The sequence below is a fragment of the Rhododendron vialii genome, chromosome 1a (genome assembly GCF_030253575.1).
Source record: "Rhododendron vialii isolate Sample 1 chromosome 1a, ASM3025357v1".
NCBI lineage: Eukaryota > Viridiplantae > Streptophyta > Magnoliopsida > Ericales > Ericaceae > Rhododendron > Rhododendron vialii.
Window position 1 is genome coordinate 41,015,501 of NC_080557.1, and position 22,951 is coordinate 41,038,451.

The 22,951-nt window shown below is 37.0% G+C and overlaps 2 protein-coding genes across 6 annotated transcripts; both read left to right on the top strand.

Moving 5' to 3' along the window:
- The first annotated feature begins 8,882 nt into the window (after positions 1–8,882).
- Positions 8,883–15,279, top strand: LOC131317442 (interactor of constitutive active ROPs 3). 5 transcript variants are annotated; one of them, XM_058347054.1, is made up of 6 exons: positions 9,093–9,280; positions 9,799–9,905; positions 10,530–10,622; positions 12,433–12,604; positions 13,289–14,793; positions 15,068–15,279. In XM_058347054.1, the coding sequence occupies exons 3-5, from the start codon at positions 10,603–10,605 to the stop codon at positions 14,783–14,785; spliced, it is 1,689 nt and encodes a 562-aa protein (XP_058203037.1). In that variant the 5' UTR covers positions 9,093–9,280; positions 9,799–9,905; positions 10,530–10,602; the 3' UTR covers positions 14,786–14,793; positions 15,068–15,279. The 5 variants fall into 5 exon arrangements, with proteins under 5 accessions (XP_058203079.1, XP_058203124.1, XP_058203189.1 ...); XM_058347096.1 differs by lacking the exon at positions 9,799–9,905 and having other exon boundaries at positions 8,883–9,280; positions 13,289–14,798; XM_058347141.1 differs by lacking the exon at positions 9,799–9,905 and having other exon boundaries at positions 8,883–9,280.
- A 1,532-nt stretch (positions 15,280–16,811) lies between these two features.
- On the top strand, positions 16,812–21,975 carry LOC131317922 (small ribosomal subunit protein uS12). Its single transcript, XM_058347663.1, has 4 exons — positions 16,812–16,974; positions 21,011–21,166; positions 21,280–21,406; positions 21,527–21,975. Exons 1-4 carry the CDS (start codon positions 16,970–16,972, stop codon positions 21,665–21,667), a joined length of 429 nt encoding a protein of 142 aa, XP_058203646.1. The 5' UTR covers positions 16,812–16,969; the 3' UTR covers positions 21,668–21,975.
- Positions 21,976–22,951: the final 976 nt, after the last annotated feature.

Consider the following 22,951-nt stretch of genomic DNA (forward strand, 5'->3'; position numbering starts at 1 on the left):
GATCTGATCATTTTTGAGTAAAAATGATCCGTTATTCTCATTCGTATATACTCCACTGCTACTATTAAGATCAAAATTGATACGAGTATGATCTGCCAGGGGTGATTTTGATTCGGGTTTGGTTGGTTGGGACTAAACTTCCGAACATCAAATCAGTTCGGGTGAAAATTTTCAGGATCGATCCCGATCGGAGTTAAATTTGGTTAGATCTGGATCGGGATGGAGTCAGTCCAGTTGGAAATTTTGGAGATTTTGGTCCTCCTGAAATGAGTCTAAAGTTGAGCCAAATATAAAACTTGGCAGTAGCCCAAATGGGTCAAACCCATACATTTATGTCTTGTTCGGATTAAGATTTGGAAAAAAAAATTCAATTCAAAAAATATTCATTATCTTTACTTTCAATTATTACTTTCCACTCATTACTCCTATTTCTAATCATTATTTTCATTTTTCTCTTTATCTCTCTCCACTCATTACCCCTACTTCCAATTATTACTCTCGTAAAAAATTTCTCAAAAACTCATTCAAACACAGCATTAAGAATTTTTTGAACCGCATTAAAAAAGATGGACCGTCGAGATTAAAAAAATAGATGAACGGTCCAGATTAATGTAAAATATCAACAACAACAACAACAACAAAATGATTTATGTAATCGGGCCGGGTCAATCCTAGTCGGTCTATTTAACTTCGGTTCGATTCGGCTCGGCTCGGTTCGGTTTGGTTAGTTCACTTACAAAAACCAGCCACCTGAGCCCGAATCAAAAATTAACTTCTTCTTTTTTTGTTCCAAAACCAAAACCGACAAATTTTTTAACAGCCCTGACGTATACCATTACAAATAGCTTCGCACCATTGCATCAACATTACCATTTCTTTCCTAATGCCAATATTCATGGCCAATTTTTTATAACGGCACAAGTCATTTTTGACAAAACCACTGGACTTGCTCTTAACTTTTGTCATGAGAAAATGTAAAAGACAAATAAGGCTTATTTGATAAATATATATACAGAGGACAAATAAGGGTTATAGTTGTAGAGTATTGATCTGGAACAGAGGGCCAATTCAAGGGAGCTCTCTCCTTTTATCCAGGGATTTCGGCTAGGTACATTAGGAAGCCAGATCCCCTGTCCGACCCCAATCCGGACAAGGGCCTATCCCACTCCTCTCGACCGTTAATCTCGCAAATCAACAGCTGAGATGTGTCGAGCCAAAACAATGTCGTTTTAGAGCTCGCAAATCAACAGCTGAGATGTGCCGAGCCAAAATGGCGTCGTTTTAGAGCAAAAAGTGCTCGGCACATCTCAGCCGTTGATTTGTGAGATCAATAGCCAAGAGGGGGTCAGACAGGCCCCTGTTCGGATTGGGGTCAAACAGGGGATCTCGGCTCGTACATTAGAGCATTTTTTGTCTGTAATTCGACATCTTATCTCTAAAATACCCACTCCAATCAATATGCCGGATTTCTTATTGAAATATGTTTTCACTTTAATTTTAAGCTTTAAAAAGTAAGATAATCAAATTAAAGATTTGACATCACGTATCAAATTTGACACAAGAGATGAGATATCAAATAACATAGTTCGTTGAAATACAAATTAATTCACTTGACATAGTTAGAGTCAAAGTATTTGGGAGTACCTTTATAACGAGTTCAAATCATTTGCACCTATATTCCTGTGCAATTTTAATCGCATGATTACATAGAGAATTTTGACCAACACGTGTAAGTTCTTACCCAAGAGAAACATGCGTGCAATGTTTGCTTGTGGTGTGCTTGCAAATAGGGCTGCTCGCGGTCCGATTCGATTCGGATTTCTAGGAATCCGAGGATCGAACCGCTAGTCACGGTTTTTACAAAATGAAATCCGTGTCCGAACCAAAAGTTCTACGGTCAAAGTGACTTTTTATTTTTATTTAACTTTTTGTATTAGCTAGTTTTGCTTCTTCTTTTGTGTGTGTGTGTGCAAATTATTGGTTTATCTTGACGAGAGAAATTCTTTTTTAGCTTATTTTTGTGTTTGTTTTAAAAGAGTGAGTTTCGATCACAATTTTCTATTTGTTTGATTTCTCTTGTCAAGACGAATCAATATTCCACAAAAATATGACACGAAAATAACAAATGCGGAATAATATTTTGGGATTTCTATTACCACACCAATCAACTAAAACTTCCTATTGCTAGACCAATCAACTAACAATGTTAAAAATCATGATTTGTTGGATTTTTTAGTGGGTTGTCGCGATGGTTGAAGAGTGTATATATATATATATAAAGTGCATAGAAAGGTGCCGAAGTGCATTAAAAAGTATAAACAAATGTATTAGAGTGTGTGTTTAGCTGCAAAATTCCTATCTTGGTTGACCGGATGTGTATTTGTTGCAAAGGTATTTTTTAAGGGAAATTTATAAAAATGGTCCCTCTAGTTTGCATGAGTTCTCATTTTCATCCCTCTACTATTAATTGTATCAATTTTAACCCTATGGTTTTCATTCCATCTCAATTTCGTCCTTCTCCCTAACGCCATCCATGAAACAAACGGAATTGAAGGGCAAAATTGTTATTTTCTCTCACAGAGGGACCAAATTGAAATTTTATGCAAACCAGAGGAATTATTTTTAAAATTTTACATTTTACTTTCGTTTTTTGCAAATAAAATAAAAAATTCCATAAGTAATGTATTTGACAACTGAATTATTTTTTATTGGGTAATCAAACTATATTGGAAAATTTATATTTCATTACACATTACAAAAATATTAGAAAATGTACAAATCAACCCATTAGCTAATGTCTTTGTATCATGTTCTTATAATCTTCTTATTTTTTCACCCAATAAAAAAAATGTTTAAAATCCGTATTTATTTGTTATATGAGTGATCTTATGAGTAAGTCCCAAAATAAATACACTTATACCCATATTTTAATGTATTTGATCTCTTAATATTTAATAGTGTTTCATTGCTTAATTAAACACAATTACAAGATTTCTAAATACTACTGAACAACTTTTTCTTTTTAATCATGTGACAAAAAAAATAACGATAGTGAAAATTCAATTGAAAAAAAAAATACAAGACCAAGACAATTAACATAAGGGTTGTTTTTCGAATTTTCTCATATTTTTTGTGATGCATATAATAAAAACTTTACAAAATTTCAACATATATTTTATTATTCAATATAAAATGAGATGAGAAATATATTATATATGATGTATTTTAAATTTATTTACAAAAACAAAAGTAAAAAACAAAATTATAGAAATAGTCCCTCTAGTTTGCATAAAATCTCAATTTAGTCCCTCTGTGAGGAGAAATGACAATTTTGTCCTCCAATTCCGTTTGTTTCATTAACGCCGTAAGCAAGAGGGACGAAATTGAGACAGAATGCAAATTATAAGACTAAAAGTAACACAATTGATACTAGAGGGACGAAAATGAAAATTCATGCAAACTAGAGGGACCATTTATAAAAATTTTTCATTTTTTAAACTTGTTCTCGATTGTGTACATTTTTTTTTTTCTGACCGGCAAAAGTAACATTTTATTAAGAAAAAAAAAATGATAAATGGTACATCAAGTTGATAGAGAGGAGGAAAAAAAAAAACACCCGAAGGGCCGAAGCCCAAACACCCGTGGGCCAAGCCCAAAACACCAGAAGGGCTGAAACCCAAACACCTAAAAGGGAGAGGCCTGAAAAAGGCCAAACTCTGAACAAAAAACAGCCCAAACCAACAAGCCCAGCTCAAAGAAAAACCAATCCTAACCCTAGCACTACTGCCAAGCCCACGCCCGCCCCAACACCGCCGCTCAACAGATTCCGGCAGACGAACAGCAGCAAACGATACCACCATCGCCGCACCTGGACCAGAGAATATTACACCACAATAGGAATCAAATTTGCTGTTACCAATTCCATGGGTAGTTGAGATGAGATATTAATTGCTGATACCAATTCCATGGGTAGTTGAGATGAGATATTAATTCCAGTAACAACCACTAATCAGTGCATTAAACTCAAAAAAACACATTAACATGGTTAGCCGCTAATCAGGGATTCAGTCCACGTGATAACTTTAGCTTCAGTTCAAAAAAATTTAAAAATTTAAAAAAAAAATAGCTTTTATTATAATACCCTTTTTTCCAAACGAAATAAATTTTCACATTCTTCTTTTTATAATCGCATTTCTTGGTATTTCTGGACTCCCTATCGGTCAAATATGCCAATTGCTAGATCTAGAGACTTATCTGATTGTATGATCGGTGAACAGACTAGGAGAACTGTTGTGATTGTTGCATAATAAGTTCTGTTTGCTCCAAATATGAGCCTCATTTTGGGCCTAAAAAAAATTATCTTAATTGTTCATTTTGTTCAGCTCGTCAATTTCGTCGCATTTGTAAAGATTACGCTAATCGATCATCGTAGAGAGATGAGCCGACCAAAACTAGTAATTTGGATCAATATTTAAACCTGAGAAAGAGCCCATATTGAAGGCACGTACGGCAAGGTCCAGGTCATTGCAACTTCTTCCTAAGCTCTGCCATGTCCCCAAAGTAGGATTTATTTGAGTTCGAAAATTTGATCTTTAACTGTTCATGTTGTAGAGCCACACAATAGGATTATTTCCAAAAATCAAGTCGTTGCAGGTAGTTCAGGCTTTGATTCAAGATGGAAAGTCTCTATCTGATTGTAGCTCTATCCTTGCTGATTGTGTAGAGCTTTTTCATTTATTTTCATCTTGTTCATTTATTCATATTAAGCGTTATTGTAATAGGGTAGCTTATTCATTGGTTAAGCGTTCCCTATTAGGTGCTAGATTGGAGTGTTGGGGGGTCCTGTCTCCCAACATCTCGCTAATCTTGTCCGTGATGATTTTCGGTCCTCGGATCGCTTTTTATCTTAATAAAATTATTCATTCTTCCGTGAAAAAAAAAAATACCCAGAACTACATTGTCAAAGATAGTTTATTCTAAAGTACAATATATGTCAATATCAAAAGTTTCGTTCATTTTTTTTTAGAATAACATACTTCCATCACTTAGTTGCAGATGTTCGATTGTTGTATTTTTTGCAGAACATTCCACTCGATAACATTTAGTTAACGATAGTTATAATTGGCAAAATACCATATCATCATCTACATAATAAGAAAAAACGGTTTTTGAATCTTATTTTTGTATAAATCCTAACCACTGATTTGCTACATAAATCCTACGACTCTCCATCTCTCTCTCTCTCTCAAACATATTAATTGCACAATTGCCATTAATTAGATTTCACGTTGCGTCGTGCCTTCAGGCACGGACAAACATATTATAATTAAATAATATAACCATAATTGTTATAATAAAATCATAAAGTAGCGTAACCGTACCTCAACCTGTTGTGTTTATTTATTTTTGTTATCATGTATTCCATAACAAAATGAAAAGGGAATGACTTCGTTGTCCCGGTCATTTTGGGGACATCGTAACTTTTGACATAACAAAATCACTATGAGCATAACCAAAATCTATTATGAGTATAACTAAAACCATTATAAGTATAACAGAACCATAACAAGGCATAACTTGATTGTTATGCCTTGGTTGGGTTTGGTTATGTCTTGATTGATTTTTTGGATATTTCTTAGTTATGCCTTATTTGGGTTCTGTTCTGTTTGTAATGGGTTTTAGTTATGCTCATAATGGTGAAGTTATACCAAAAATTACGTTGTCACCAGAATGACCGGGGACACCATAGCATCATCCAAATGAAAATGTGTTGTTAGCGAGTATATTCCCTTTTCTAGAATGATTGATCAAAACTATTAGAATATCAAGTTATACGATATTCAATATTGTCACCAACAAGCAAAACGAAATCAATGATTTTGATCGTTATTATTGTGTCGCGGTAACAAGTCTACCGTACATTCAGCTACAATAGATAAATTAGTTTCATATAAATTATATTGAATGTACAAATTCTAAATGTTGTTTTTTTTAGGAAGATTTCTAAATATTGCTACCGAGTATATTTATAAAATGATCGATCAATATTGTTAGAATGTGAAGTCCTACAATATTCAACATTGTCAGTAAAAATAGAAATCATGGGATATCGACAATATATGTAACCAAACGACATTTAACGTGTCCGAATGCATTAAAGTTTATTGTTAATTGTGGTACGATATATTTGAGTATTGCTACAGAATATTTGGATTAATTTTATTTAATACAACACATTGTGGTAAGCAAATGCCTTTTTTTGTTCTCGTCATAAAAGTTATGATTATGTTATATAATTTGTGGTCATTTTGGAGAGGGTGAGGGAGGAGAGAACAACAGGTTTCCTGCTCAACCATTTTTTCATTTTATTAATTGATTTAATAAATAGATGGTTCGGATCATTCACTTTTAAATTCGATGTTTAAAATTATGATATATACGGTACACCCCTTAATAAGGGGTGTGTACTATAGGACTTCCCTCAGGGCCCGTTTGATAAACAGATTGGAGGTTGTGATTGGATTGCTAAAGTGATGATATTAGTAATACTTTGTTTGGTTTCCAAAATTGTTCCGGATTGGTAGTCTCATGGGATGAACAATCCGGCCTATAGGGGTATCTTGGAACTTGTATTTGTAGTCCAATCCCAACCCATTTTTATTACCAATCCATTCTCATTATCAATTTCTTCTATCAATTCAATCTCATCTAAAACAACACATGATATTAATAATCTCATCATCTAATTTCATCCCAAACAAACATATTCATTATCAATCTCTTCTCATTACCAATCACAGTATTAATCTCATATCCTTACGAATCTCATTCATGTATCATTGTTATCAAACGGGACCCAGATGAAACCCCTTTTTAAATTCTGGACTGAGTTTCACTCCAATTTACAGTAATATGGTTTCCGTCTCTCCTGTAATTTTCGATTGTTTGCGGGTCTATCCCTTAGGATTTAGTGAGAAAAGCATCTATGCCAAAAAGAAGTTTTGATCAGAAATGGTATGCTATATGAACGAATCCGGTTTATGCAATAAAAAATGGACGGTTGAAATTTCAAACCAAATTTGGCACACCATTTTTCCTCACCCAAACGCGAATTTTTCATATAAAAAATCATGTCCGATCAAACTGATTTTTTGCATAAATGTCTCTCTTGGCAGTTTCTACAAAACGAACGATCCCCAATTATTATTATTTTTTTGGATCCCGAACAAATTCACCAACGCTCAAAACTGGAGGGGACTTGATCATACCGGACTGGACTGAAACTCAGTTTTTGAATCCCACCCCAGCTCCGTTGCCATGGATCCTCCATTATTTTTACCCATCAAACAAAATTAACTCCAAGTAATACTAATTGACATCCATTTTTCAAAACTGTATTGCGAAAGAATGATCTGTCTCGTCAAACTGGAATAAATACTTAGAGCCCGTTCCAGAATATTTTCTTAAAAAATAAGTACTTATTTCGCATTTTCAAACTAAAAATAATGTAAATGAAAAATAATTTTTTTATTTTTTTTGCACCGTATTAAAGATCTCAATGAGATCTTTTAAACTAGATCCATATTGCATATTTTTAGATTTTAATAAACCCATTATTTTTTAGCTTAATAAAATTACTTTCTTAAAAAATAAGTACTTATTTCACGTTTCGGAACGGAGCCTTAAACCTTGGCAGAACGGGGTTGGGTCCCGGTTTTAATTTAAAGCAGATATGGACTCCAAGAATTTGTTTTAAAGGAGATTTGGATAGGCGAGGAGACTACTGCATAGGGGGCAGGGAGAGAGAATCGTGGAATGGGGATCCGAATCCAAATTCAATGACGTGATTAGTTTCAAAATCATGTTTGAATTAGTGATTAAAAAGTGTTTTAGGAGATAGTAGGTTCCGTTTCAGAATACCTTCTTAAAAAAATAAATATTTATTTCACATTTTTAAACTAAAAAATAATATAAATAAAAAAATAAATTTTTTTTTGCACCGTATAAAAGATCTCGATAAAATTTATCAAACAAGATCCATATTGCTAAAAAAATTATTTACGTAAATACATTATTTTTGAATTTGAAATTATCTTATTAAAAAATAAATATTTATTTTTAATTTTGAAACGGGGCCTAATTGAATGAAGTGTTTTTAAGACGCTCTTGTAAAACGACAAAATCCCTGTCCCCTGTTTCTCTCCCCCTGCTTGGCTGCTTCATCTGCTCTCTAGCTCCCTCCATTATTTTGAACACGAAACATATCATGTCATATCACACATGAAAGAAGAAAAGAAAGAAAGTACAAGCGTGCGTGCAAATGACTATTGATTCGAAAATACACGAACACAAAAAGAGAGAGAAAGAAAAAGAAAAAGCCGCACGGTAGCGATGTCGGACTCAATAATCCGCTCGTGAAGGTGGGTGGATGGAGGGTCGCTACTGGATCTTGTTCCTGTCGTATGATTGCCACCGGATCTATCTCTAGATGTCTTTATGAAACCGTCCCCTGAACCAAACCGACGAGCATCTCAGTGCAAGAGCTAATACCCAGAATTAGAACTCCAGATCTGGGTCTCCACAGCCCGAAAATGATGGGAAGAGTGAGAGATCCTCCACCCATCAATTTTTGTGAACGCAAGTAACACAATTTCATAGAACACAACTCTAGAGTTTAGACACAATTTAATACCTCCGTGCTATGTAGGTGACTAAAACACATAGTTTTATGACACTAATCAAAGCTATTCAATGTGATGCCGCTTGGAACAAAACTTTGGTTTGTGTCCGGAATCGTATTTTGAAATTGTGTTAGTAGACCTTATGTTTGCGATTAAAAACATCGGTCATATTGATATTGTGTTAGTAGACCTTCCGTTTGCAATTGAAACCATCGGTCCTATAATGCTAGCGAGTACTATTTTATAACGTAACTCTAAGAGCAATTTTATCTTGAACAGATCGTTCGAAACACATGAATTCACAATTACGATCATTTCTCACAGAGTCACTGTCATTGGCCGCCCACCCACTCCACTGATCAATCACACGCTACTGTCTCTCGCTCTATTTCTCCCCTAAAAATACACAAGACAAATGCATTATTCATTCGGTCCACTTACCAGTGTACAGAAATAGAAAGAGAGAGTGAGAGCGGTGGCCTCGGGAGCTGGGTTGGCAAGGATAAGATAAGACGAAGGAAAGAAGAACAAAAATGACAAAAACAGCCAGAGCAGTAGCAGAACTCCTATAGCAGCATCGCCAAAGATCCACATTCTCGGTAAGAATGAAAAACCCATATTGTCTCCTCCCCTGTATTTCAGTTTCCAGTAGTTTCCCTCTGTTTGGTTCTCGGGAAAATTGCGAGACAGGAAAATATAACACACCCCGTGGCCCATTGTTTGTTTAATCGTTTTTTTTTTTTTTTAAACTTTTGCTTTGGGATGCTGGATTTGCTCTCTTTTTGGATTTTGCTCTTTACAAAAGACAACAGTGTCAAGTCTTCGTCCCATTTTCGTAGCTTCAAGTTTCTACAGGCTTTTTTCCAAAAGTATTTTCGAATCAGGTTGGCCTACTAATCTAGGACTGAGATTTAAGAGTTTGTTTTTTCCTAAATTTTTAGATTTGAAATCTTTTAGATGCCATCAATCCTTTGAGTCCAGTTTATACAAGGTTCGCATGATTAGTCGAGGTGCCTATAAGCTGGGCCGCAAGTTTGAGGTATTAAAAAGAAGCATTTTTGAATCTCTGAAAGGCTACTGACATACATCTCTCTCTCTCTCTCTCTGAACGTATCAGTATATACATAACATTGAAAAGAGCCATTGGGGGTTGTTAGACCTTCGATTGACATCATTTTGCTTTGAATCTTGCTCTCATAGTGGAGATCCTTTCTTCAATACGAGGTTTGTTTATTATTTCGAGGCGACAATGTTCAAATTTCTTTGTTCTTTGTTGTTCTTTTAGAGTGCTCTGAGTTGTCAAGGGCCAATCGGTGAGTCGAATCGTTCTGGCTAGTGTAAAGTTACTCCATTTTTAAACTCCTCATTTGCATTCGAGTTTCAACGCCACTGTGTTTTACTGAAGCAGCTGGTGCCGTCAGTCACGGCAAAAATGGAGGGTGGGTTACTTGACTGACGAAATTACCCCTGTGTTTGTCTGTTTGGTGGATTTCTGGGTAAAGTTTTAGCAGGATAACAGTATCCCAGGAGGGGTAATTTGGGTATTTCCTCCAACTTCCACTTCCTCCTGTGGAAGTTGCTGTAGTTGGCTCATGATCATAATTCACAATGATGGTGTTTCAACCCATGCCTTGAAATTCAAACATTTGAATGTATTGTTTAGCTTTAAGTAATTTGAAAGTAGTTGCTGTAGTTTGTTTGTACGTATATCTTTCTCTAAGTTGCACAAATCCTTCATCAACCATTTTTTATCTCCATTGTGGTGTAACATTTATTGTCATTGGATTCTCTCTCTCTCTCTCTCTCTCTCTCTCTCTCTCTCCTTGTGATTTCTTTGAATTCTTGCAGGGTGTGTGGACCTGGGAGCATTGAAGTAGAAGAGATCTCATTTTAATTTTGTGGCCCTACTAAGGTTGTAACTATGCAGACACCAAAGGCAAGGTAACTTCAATTGCTTTGGTGGGTGTTCCCTTAAAAGTTGCTTGCTGGAATTTATTGTTTTCTTACCCCAAGGAATTTTCAGATTTTATAACTGCATAGTAATTATTCATCAACTAGTCTATTGATTCCCATTGTTTATATCTGTTTCTCCATTGACGTTGAAAGCACCCATATGGTGAGTGAAGTGCTCCTTTTTTTGTTTGACGGTCAGGGGTGTTCAGTGTTCTGGTCAGCTTTCGCTCACCTCGACTAATCCACTCCCCGGTCTGGTCAAAAGCAAGCCATCCACGCCGGGACTAGGGGATGCCAAGAAATTACTTTCTTGCGGCTTGTTCCCAAGAATTGAACCCTAGTCAATGATGTGGGAAGCAGACCAGCCAACCAACCAGACTAACTCTGGGGGCTGAAGTGCTGTTTCAAATTGTGCTACAGATTGACAGGCTGTTGTTCATTTCTAAAATGGGTTCTCCTATTTTTCTTAAATAATTCTTGAACACATGAGTAGTTTATTTTATACAATATAGGTTTTGGGTATCCGTTATTATCAGATGGGGCTGACTTTTTTTACTGTTAGGGGACCATTGGAAGTAAATAATTAGTTGTTGAATACTCTAAACATTGATGGCTTTAATTTGTTTCCACTCACTGTTTCGTATTTGCATCGGTTTTCTTACTTATCTGGAAGAATCCATGTGAGTGCCACTGGTACTGGTGAGTGGTGAATGTGGACAACTTGAAGTAATACCTTTCTGCGGCTGAGGTTCAGCTTCCATAGAAGGAGTTGAGTTGCAGTTTCTTTCTCTCAGTATCAAACAAACATTTTGTTTTTTCCTTTGGGTAATTTCGTTTCTTGTCTTGGTCTTAAGGAGGGCCCTTCTGTGAAACCTGCATATTCGCGGGTGGAAGTGGGGGCACTCATGCTGCCAAGGACGCAAAACGCCAATCTTACATGTGAACTTACCTAAATTTAGAAGAGCGCAGACCTTTATAATTTCAAAGTATTTTGAACCACTACAAAATGGGATTTTTGAATATCCATCTTTGCCTTTTCTCTCACTGCTGGTGTCTGCAGAATTGTTGCCAACTACAGTTAATCTACTGGTCCTTTTGTTCTCCGTGTATCTAAATTTGGAATGTGCAACTTAGAGTGTTGGCGTCTATGACTGGAGGCTTGAATCTGGGAGCTCAATTTGCCTTTGCTCATCTGTTTTGAGCAGATGAACAAAGTCTGCGACTATATTAAAATATCTTGAATTATAGATAAGTTGTCAACAAGTAGCTCATCTAAAAATTTAACTCGTTATGAACCACTGGTAGCATTGACATTGAACCACGACAAACTCACGAAAAGCTTTTCTTGTTAAAGACGGGCTGACCTTGATTCATTATAGACTTGAGAACTGCCCATTCCCATTTTTATTCAGGACAAATCAGTCCATTTGGTTGTGTACGCTTCAAGATTCTGCTAATTTTGCATGCATACTCTGGAGAATGTGTACTTAATGTTTTACTGCACGTTGACTTAGTTGTTTGAAATGAATTCCCTATTTCTTACAAATGAGTAGTTTACGTTTATCGTTATACTATCCTAACTTAATGTGCTTTCCAAATCATTTTTGTGACATGGGAATATATCTTTGAGACAGCTTGATTCACTAGATTGTGCTCCTTGTGTTAATCTGAAATAACTCTCACCTGCTCTTCGTGCGATAACTTCTGGTTGAGGACTGTTTTTTCTTAATAAAACCTCGTCATTGTTGATTCTTGTTATTTGACAATTGTACGGTTGTTTTTTTGATCTTGGGAGCAGAAACAACTCTACGGAAGCACCTCAAAAGATCTCTCCACGGGTTGTACGTCAACTCAAGACAACTACGATAGAGACTGCTCCTACATCGTCATCAAATGGTGCAAGCAAGACGCCAAAAGATAGAAGCCCAAAAGTCACTGAGCGCAAGTCACCCAGAAGCCCAGCATCTGAGGTACTTCCCAAAGCAATTAGAACTGACCAAATTTACTCTACATACAGCTTGCAGAATGTCCAATAATACCTGGTCTCTCTAAACTCGTGTAAAAGCGTATTCGTAATGGCTCCACAAAAGTTAAATGCAAAGTTTAAACAAGAATACACATGACGGTCTTTTGAAGGCCTGAGCAACTCTCCTTCTGTGTCTGTTTCTTTTTCAAACTTCATATTTGTTTTGCTCTTCTCTTCTCCCTCTTCTGCTTGTGAATGAAATATAAGTTTGATCATTTGGAAAATTCTCTCAGGAAACATCACTGCTGCACCAGGCATCTGTTCCCACCCTCCTTTCTTATATACTTGTACTTACTGTTTGTGATATGGAGATCAATTGTCTACTGATTCTTCAGACAGTGAATTTCTCTCATCTCCTTTGTGGATGTAATTCCATGGCCAAGTCTCCTATTTGTTGCTATATTTGTGCTCTTTGCTGCTTTCAGACTGCTCATAGCGTGATGTTTTGCAGTTTTCATCATATTGAAAAGGTGTCATGATTTATTTTACCTAATTGTTTGCAAACTCTGAGTTGTTTAAAATTGGAATCGTATTAACAATTGGTTGGAATTTCAAGAATGATTTTCTATATGGTTTTGTGCTTGTGTAATGCATGCAATTTATAATCCATCATTTTTCTACTTTGAAGCTCCAGAAGAAGCATCCAAGCAGGATTTCTGAGTTGCAGTCCCAGATTTCTCAACTTCAGGAGGATCTAAAGAAGGCAAAAGACGAGCTGAGTTCTTCGGAGTCGTCAAAGAGGAAAGCCGAGGAAGATGCAGAGGACTCCAAGAAGCAGCTTATATCTGTTTCTTCAGAGCTCGAAGAGTCCCAGAAGCAGCTTTTGGAGATATCCGCTGCAAATGAGATTCAGCAGCTAAAAGACCAACTCCAATTGGTTGCTGAATCTGACGCCGAACAAACAAAACGCCTAGAGTTATCCAATGAAGAGCTCCAAGCTGTGAAAGAAAATCTAGCAGAAAGTCTCTCGCTTGTGGAAGACATGAAAACACAGTTAAGTGAGTGCAAAGAATCGGAAGCTCAGGCCCAAGAACTTGTTGGTGAGACCTTGCTGCAACTTGAAACTGCCAAAATGACCATTGAGACCCTCAGGTTGGATGGTTTTAAAGCCAAGGAAGCTTACAATTGCTTATCTTCAGACTTGGATCAATCTAGGGCACGTGTGGAATTTCTCGAAGGACTTATTGGTGATCTTAATGCCAGTGGTGATAACGAAATTGAATGTGAAATTACAGAGGTTGAGAAAAAGAGAGGGAAATCAATGGAGCTTGAGGCGGAGCTTGCTTCTGTTAAGGCAGAGTTAATAAGGTTAAGAACTGCATTAGAAACTGCTGAGATAAGATATCACGAAGAACAAATTCAAAGCACGATTCGAATCAGAAGTGCTGATGAAATGGCTGAGAGGATTAAGTCTGCATCGAGTCTGAGAGAAACTGAATTGGAGGAAGAAGTCAACAAAACAAAAGCTGAAATTGAGGAACTTAAGGCTAATTTGATGGACAAGGAAACTGAATTGCAAGGTATTTCAGAGGAGAACGAGGCGCTCCATATGAAGCTTGGGAAGAACATTCTGAGTCAGAGAGAATTTGAACTGGAAAAAGAACTCAAGAAATTGAAGGAAAATGTCGAAGACTTGAAGGGAAATTTGATGGATAAGGAGACCGAACTACAACATATATCACAGGAGAATGAGATGTTGAAGTCTGAAATTAAGGGGAGGGAAACAGACAAGGGAAAAGCGAACAATGAGATTTTTGTTGAAGTAGAAGCGGCTAGGGCTGCAGAGAGAGAGGCTCTCATGAAACTAGGTTATATGACGGAGGAAGCAGATAAGAGTAGCCGGAGGGCGGCAAGGGTGGCTGAGCAGCTGGCTGCAGCACAGGCGGTTACTTCAGAAATGGAGACAGAGCTAAGGAGGCTGAAGGTGCAGTCTGACCAGTGGAGGAAGGCGGCAGAGGCAGCTGCATCGATTCTTTCGACGGGTAACAATGGGAATTTTGTGGGACGAGGAGGGAAGTATGGTTCACCGGAATCTGAAGACAATGACGATGATTTGTTGAAGAAGAAAAATGGGAATGTGCTGAAGAAGTTTGGGGTTTTGTGGAAGAAGCCACAGCAGAAATAAGTACATGGGTAAGGTTAGTTCTTGTTAATTCATGATTTCTGAAGGCTGCTATTCTTAACTGCAATATTTCATTTGGATTTCCATACCTCTTGTGTGGCTTCTTAAGTAACTTGGTGATGCTCGTTGTTTTTCGAATTGACGGGCCCTTCATTTTGCACGTTGGCTTCTTGTGTATAGTCGTAGAGAGGTGAAAAACGGTGAAATACATTCAGTGACGAATATCGTTTTCCTTTGAAATTTAACATGCAGTCCTATAACAACAGACCTGGCCTGATTTTGCAGGAACTGCTGCTCGCCTACATTGTCTTTTCTTGAGAAGATTTGTGCTCAGCTAACAAAGCTTGACCTGTCGTATATTTGGTCTGGGGTTTGATAATCTTATGGTTTTGCTGCCTTCGTGTTGTATGTTGTGATTTAAGTATGGATTCAAGAGAAACTCTGTTTGTACTTCTTAGTGTGTTGGTGTATTGAATCAGCTTCTGGGATTACCAGTATATGTTGTTGCCTTAATCTCTGACACAAAATACTTTGAACTGTCGTTCCGGTTTTTTGTTTTTGATCTTCAACTGTCGTTCCAGTCGGCAATGTACTTAAAGTTCGGCCCATGGGACTTCTATCACTGTGCCCATCCATATTCTCAGTAGTCCAGAAATGTAATATGGGGTGGTGTTTTTGCATAAGGCCCAGGTGAAGTGGCGCGGCATCTAGTGTTTATACAGGTACAGGCAGATCTGTTCAGATTGAGTACAAACTCCCAGCAACTCTCATCATAATTGATGGATGGCCTATGGTGATCTATTGGCAGACTCTCCCAGCCCTGCGCTATAATTGATGGAACATTATCCGCCGCGTGACTAACCATATGTTAATGCATTACGTTTGTACTACTTCGAGTGTCCCAATATTATTTGATGAAGTGGCTAAGCAAAGAAAAAAGTACAGAATTGGAGAAAAAAACCTTTGTGCACTCTTGGTTATGGATGGTTATGATGATACAGAGGAAGAAGGACAGGAAGAACAAGAGTTACATTTTTGTAATTTGGGAATTAGATAATGGCGGGTTTTTATTTATTTAGAAAATCATAAACTGCGTTCATAATATAAAACTAACAATTACAACGGACTCAACACGTCCGAATACAATAAGAAAAACAAGTTGGAACAAATCAAGATACAAGAAAAAAGAACAAAAACCTAAGAAAAAAAAACAATCGGAAAAAAAATAGCTTCGGCTTTGTAGCAGATCTTATGATCCATCGGTGGGAACAAGCTTACCCGATAATGGCGTTCTTGTGTTCAAATTTATATTGTACCTATAGTCCAATTTTTACTTTTAAAACAGGGGAGTAGTTGACTCCTCCCGTTATTTTAATTCATAAAGAGAATTGGTAAAATACATGAAACTCGATCCATGAAAGTGTCCATGAAAGGAAATGAATAATTCATATTCACCTGGTCTATGAAAGTGTACATGTGAATCTGGACTATTCATTTTCTTTCATGGACTGGGTTTTATGTATCTTATCATTTTTTATCCATAATTCCTGTCAGGGTTACATGGTTAAGTTCAAACGTCGAGGAGGTAAAGCGCAACAGGTAAGGGGGTAAGGCAAGCTTTTCCCTTTACAAAGATCTACGGGCCTCTCGAGGGGGGAGCGGGGTCGACTATTCGCAGTCCCGTATTTTCTCCCTTAGTCCATTACATTACATTTCGATAAATAGTTGTTGAAAATTATACATAATATTTCGATAAATAGCTGTTGAAAACAAGATTATATTTCGGTAACTATATGTCGAAAATATGTTCAACCTTCGGTAAACAACTGTCGAATATACATTTTCGGTAAATAGCTGTTGAAAAAAATATTATTTCGGTAATTTTATGCTGAAAATATATCTCAATTTTGGTAACTAACTGTCGAGTATAATTAAAAAAAATTTAACGGACTAAAAAAAAAAATACAGGGCTGCAAATAGTCGCCCGGGGAAGAAATATGAAACAAATACAGAAAACGGTTCCTCAAATATTACAAAACCCACTGGCCTTTAAAATATGCCCGTATGCGTTTTAGGGCTTTTTCTCCCCCAAGAACCCCAAAATCCTAGTAGCTCGTCTCCTCTACGGACTAGGGTTCGTTAGCCTCTCGTCCATCGCAGTCGAAGGGCTTGTTCTTGCTTGCCGCCATGGGGTATGGACCTTCGATCTCATTCAAATCACTTTTCCATTTCGCACTTTTTTTTTTTTTTAGTGATTTCCTGAGGCCAACGAACTAGTATATGTGCATGTTTGTATTGGTTTGTGCATAAATGTGAGCTTGAGATGTGGTTTTATGTGATTTACTGACTATCTTTCGTAATATTAAACGAAACTTGTACAATGTAGGACTCCAGTTTGATGATATTCAAAGGAGATAATAAAACCAAGGATATTAATTGGATCGGAAACCACGGAAAATATTTCATCTTATATTCAGTCAAAATTTTGATCTAAAAATGGAAATTTTCGAAATGAAAAAGGAGATTGTTGTCACATGTATTCTTTTGGTACAACTAGTCATGGCAAGAAAATATTAACTAGCCAACTAGTAGACAATTCAGAAAATATTACCATCGTAAGTCCATGTTCTTTAGCCCTAAATATCTATCTAAGCAAGCCTTGAAGGTTCCTTTTCTAGGACCTGCTTGGTTTTATGTGCATTTTGATGGCAGGCATTGGTTTTGCAATGTTCACAATCTCTTTATTGCAATGCTTTTGAGTCCACCGGAGTTGGTTGTGCTTGTGTTGTTATATGCCCTGATGATGACATAAGAATCAGAAGTCCTTAACGTTGTTAACCTTTTCTTCTGTGAAGTTTTCAATCTTAATTGTTCTCAATGCAGAACCTGTTGCTATTTTACTTTATCCCTTGAATTTGTGGAGTTTTTCCACTTTTTGTTATTTCATCAAAAAATTCCATAATGACTTGTCAAACTTTTGAATTCATGTTGGTTATTCAAGTTTTGATGCAGGACAGATTGAAATAGGGCTAAGTTTAATCAAACACAAAGACAAGGGGCTGTTTTGTTTGGGCTGTGAACAGTGGATGTGAATAGTAATTTGTAAGAAGAACGAGATGAAGGGTTAGAGAAGGATAGGTCTAGGCATCACACCTAGAAAACCCAAGGCATCACACCTAGGGGATCTTTAGCATCACACCAAAGAAAAGCTTGCATCACGCAATCTAATAGCTTAAAGCTAATTTTTCATTCATTCAATCATAATTCAAGCTCTTGAGATTAAAGGACTTGTATAGACTCCAAAATACTAGAATGCAAATAACTACTCCTATTCCCAATAGGTCTAGGCAGAATGAATGTGTGAATGCAAATAATGATTCATACCTAGATGGTTGGATAGGATGAATGTGTTACATAAAGGTTGAATGCATTAAATATGTGGTCAAACTTCCCTAAATAAAAAGACACAAGGCTCATGAAAAGTCATAGCCTTTAATGATCTAGTAAATATCCCAAGTAGGCTCTTTATCATCCCAAATCATTGAATCTTTTGAAACTACCAAACTACTCATTGCATTAATCATGGACCGCATCAAGTTTGGACTTTAGATGATTGATTTCCTTATTACTTTAGCTGGCTGAGGTTTTAGGTTTTTGCTTTCGAGGGCATGTGTGAGCTGTTGTTGCTCTGTGTGTGAAAAGTGAGAAGTGTAGAGTATCTGATCCCTAACACGTGGGGTTTTTTTTTATTACTTTTCTTAATGTTGTTAAACGTGTTTTGGGTTTTAAATAGGCTGTGGCAGTTTTCAATGTTATAGTAGTTGACATTCCTTTTTTGGAAGAATCCTGCTTATTGTGGGAGGCGTTCTCATACCCAACTAACCTGGGGAGCAGAACTTCTGTTCTGCCATCACCTCATGAGATTGGCATGGGAAATACATATGTATTATAAAATTTCCATGTACTAAATATGTATTTTTATTGCTATAATTCTACATTTTTACTTTCTATTTACACACGGCTATGACTACATCACACTTGTTTTTCTAGTGATTTCCTGAGGCTCATGAACTTTCTACAAGCGCATAAATATATGTATTGGCGTATGCATAATTGTGAGCATGTACACCGTGCCCCTCCAGTTTATTGATCTTCAACGGAGACAATAATAAGATATAAATTGGATCTGAGGCGATGGAAGTTATCATCGTTAGTTCAGTCAAAATGTTGGTCTAAGAACAGGAATTTCAAACTGAAAAAGGGAGAACATGCGTTGGGCATCAACCGAAAACAAGGTTGTTTATCCCATACCGGTATCGGCTGGTACCACCGGTACTTCCGATTTTGGAGAAAAACAGGTATGCATGACCACCGATTTCCTTCCGGTCAACTTCCGGCATATAGCAGCAGATTCCGCCTCCTCCGACACTTTTCAACGGTATGTACTCGTCGGTGAATCAAGAGGAGAAAAGCCATGGAAAACAGAGGGGAAAAAAAGTCAAAGGTGGATACTTTGGCAAGCAATTCACTTGAACAGGAAAAGGCTCCATATATTGGGTGATCACCCAATATAATTGGCTCCTGTGAAGTTCTCGACTGTTCCTTTAATCCGTACAGATACCCTTTCCAGTTCTTTCAAAGGACATAGATTCTTCGGCATTTGAGCCTTAATGTCACTGGGCTATGTTTAGAGAAGCATTAACATATTTCTTTCTTTATTGTTTTGTTGGGGGAACGTTACTTGTTTATAAATTGCATACCACACCTCAGTATACCCTACCTAGTAACAGGAAATCCCTAGTATTCAATCCTTGCGTGTCGTTTCTACGGTTTTTTATAAATTAAATCTGAACATATTCCTTGATAAAAAATTATTGTCCTCCTAAAATTTAACAATCATTACACTAATTTTTATTGTGTAACATAATGTCGGATAGTGTAGATGAAATTTGTGTTTATATATATAGTTCTTTGAAAAATGAAAATTTTGAAACTGTATCTAGTAGGACACTGATACCGGTATGTACCGTACAAGTGACAAAAATGGTACCATGTCCGGTACGATATTCATGACCTTGACCGAAAGAATTAGATGAATCCGATAGTTAGACTCATACTCTCGTTCCCAAGTCCCTATAACAAAGCATTAGATTGTGAGAAGCCTTTTGTGAGGTGGTCACTCTTATGCTAATGAACGACTGTATAGAACCATTGGTACCATACTACCATGTGAATGTGAGAACCAATCATGTATTATGCATGATTTCTACCCCATGTTGATTAGCTTTTTCTGATGGGAAATAGCTTATGGAGTCCCTACTATTGTCTTGTACTCATGTGATTGGTTAATGCTGTGATTGAGTATTTCGGATCAATGAAAATATGGCAAATGGGTTTGTGTAATATGAACCGTTGTAGTTGTGATCTAACGTTTCGTTGAGCTCGAGCATGTTATCAGGCTGATATCATAGGAAATACTAACTTGCAATCCATCTGAAGGTTATTTTTCAAGGACTTGTTCAGTTTTGGGGCCATTTTATTCCAGCCGTTGGCTTTGCAAGGTTAATATGGTCTTGTATTGTGAATTTTGATGCTTCTGGCTCCGCTGGAATCGATGGTGCTTAATCTGCTGTAGTTGAGATGACGAATTTTCAATATCATTACTCTAGCTGGCTGAGGTTTTAGGTCTGCGTGTGTGTGTGTGTGTGTGTGTGTGGGCGCGCGCACGCACCCGTGAGCACGCGTGCATTGTGAGAGAGATAAGTAGAGGGTATCTAATCCCCGCCATGTGGATTTTTTCCCTTCTGTTGTTAATGTGTTTTGGGTTTTAAATTTGCTGTGTCACGACAACTATGATGATTTGGGGCAAGCTTTCCCATGTTTGTAAACTCCAATGGTAAATTGTCACAAATTAACTGTCCATTTTATTAGTAGAGACTCCTTTGCTGGAAGAATCCTGCTTATTGTGGGAGGTGTTCTCATATCCAACTATTCTGGGGAGCAGATCTTCTGCCTCTGCCTCATGAGATTGGCATGGGAAATACATACTAATTATGTGTTTTAATTGCTATAATTCTACATTTCTACCTTTGTGTGTTCATGGTCATTCTCAGCATTCAGTATACACTATTTGGTGCACTTGTTTCTTTAATGGGGTTATCTACATCCGATGATTATTAGCAGTTATTTTTTGGTATCTGCTTCTAATCTTCAGTTAACCTGTTACAGGAAGACACGTGGATCGGGAGCTGGTCGTAAGCTGAAGTCCCACCGTAGAAGGCAGAGGTGGGCTGATAAGTCGTATAAAAAGTCTCATCTTGGCAACGAATGGAAGAAGCCATTTGCTGGGTCCTCCCATGCAAAAGGCATTGTTCTCGAGAAAATGTAAGACAATGGTGTTTTCCTATTGGTTCTCAATTCCTGCTTTTAACTTCAACCTTATTTCTCTTCCACCCAATATGGCCTGACTAACGTTTGTCTGGTTCGATGCTTTACAGTGGTATTGAGGCGAAGCAGCCGAATTCTGCTATTAGAAAATGTGCTCGAGTTCAGCTGATTAAGAACGGAAAGAAGATTGCTGCCTTCGTGCCTAATGACGGATGCTTGAACTATATTGAGGAAAATGTGAGCCCTAAGATATCTTCATCCCTTGCTGCGTCATATATGTCAAAGCTGTTTATTTCCTCCTCCTCGGTTTTTTATGTGCATAAAGGTTTTTATTTTGTTACTGTCGTTGGCATGTAGGACGAGGTGCTGATAGCAGGATTTGGTCGGAAGGGGCATGCAGTGGGAGATATCCCTGGAGTTAGATTCAAGGTTGTGAAGGTGTCTGGCGTGTCTCTTCTGGCACTTTTCAAAGAGAAGAAGGAGAAGCCAAGGTCCTAAAACTCCGGTGAAGATGGGATTCCGTGGGTATAATTTCCTTCTATTGCTCTTTGCATTTATCTATACATTTTCTTGTGTCTTTCCATTTGGTACTACTTTATGAATCTCTTAATTGAGCTAGGGTTCATCTCGGATCACTATTGTGGCACAAAGTAGACTCGCAGAAGCTTCAGTTTTCTCTTGCAACTGATTTCGTATAATCTCTGGTTCGGCAAGTGGGTTGGAGTTTCTGTTTTTTTTTCTAACGCGAACCAACTTTAGGTTGTGGCTTTGCACGAGGTCAAATATTCTATACCTAATTTTACCTATAATGGTGTTCTGTGTTTTTTCTGAGCTACTGGATCACGCAAGAATCTTCTCGTGATTCTCATGTGATTCAATGGTCGCAAATGGACCACCGGAATACTGGTATGGGCAAAATTGCTGTTCAAAGTTAGATTGGTTCTCATCTGCCAATTTGGTCGGTCTTGCTTCTGCAAGAGGTGCCTGTGTTGAAGTTTACGTAGTTTTGGTTCATTTTTGTATCTTTTTTGATGAAATTTGTATTGCTTTCGGGCTTTGTTATGAAATGAAGAGTGTTAAAAAAAAAAGGTGAAATTTTAGCTGGGTCTTTTGGGGAAATTCGATCAGTCTTGACCGACAATGATCCTTGTCTACTTTCACGCTTGATGGCACAATAACCACGTGGGATTTGTCCTAATATTATGATCAAAGTATTTTTCAAAGAAAATATATCGTTTTTTTTTTCTTTCTTTTTTTGGTAAAAAAAAATTGTATATCTAATCTTGACTTCTATAGCTTTGCGTCTTTTTGTTTAATTAATTGTTTTCGTCTCGACAGGAAAAACAAAAGAGAGAATATGACAAAATTTACCAAAGGTGTCTTGAAATTGATGGATGAGGATGACAAAAGATTCACAATGATTGGAGTCATTAATTTTTCAGCGAATTAACTTTACGAATAGTAAACGAGGTTGTAATAGTATCGATTAATTATACGTTTCGATATTTTACTCCTACAAAGACAAGAGGTAAATGACAATGAAAGTATGAATAAGGAATTCGATTGATCCTATTGATCAATTGTGTTTCTAATAGTTTCGGAAGAATTGCATTTAACATATATTGTGTTTTTTATTGTCTCTATTTTAAGTTAGGGAAAAAAACCGAAATGGTCCTTGTAGTTTAGTGTTTGTGTCAACTTGGTCCCTGCAGTTTGAATTGGTTCGATTTACACTTTGTAGTTCTCATTTTGTTCCAACTTGGTCCAATTACTAACTGCCGT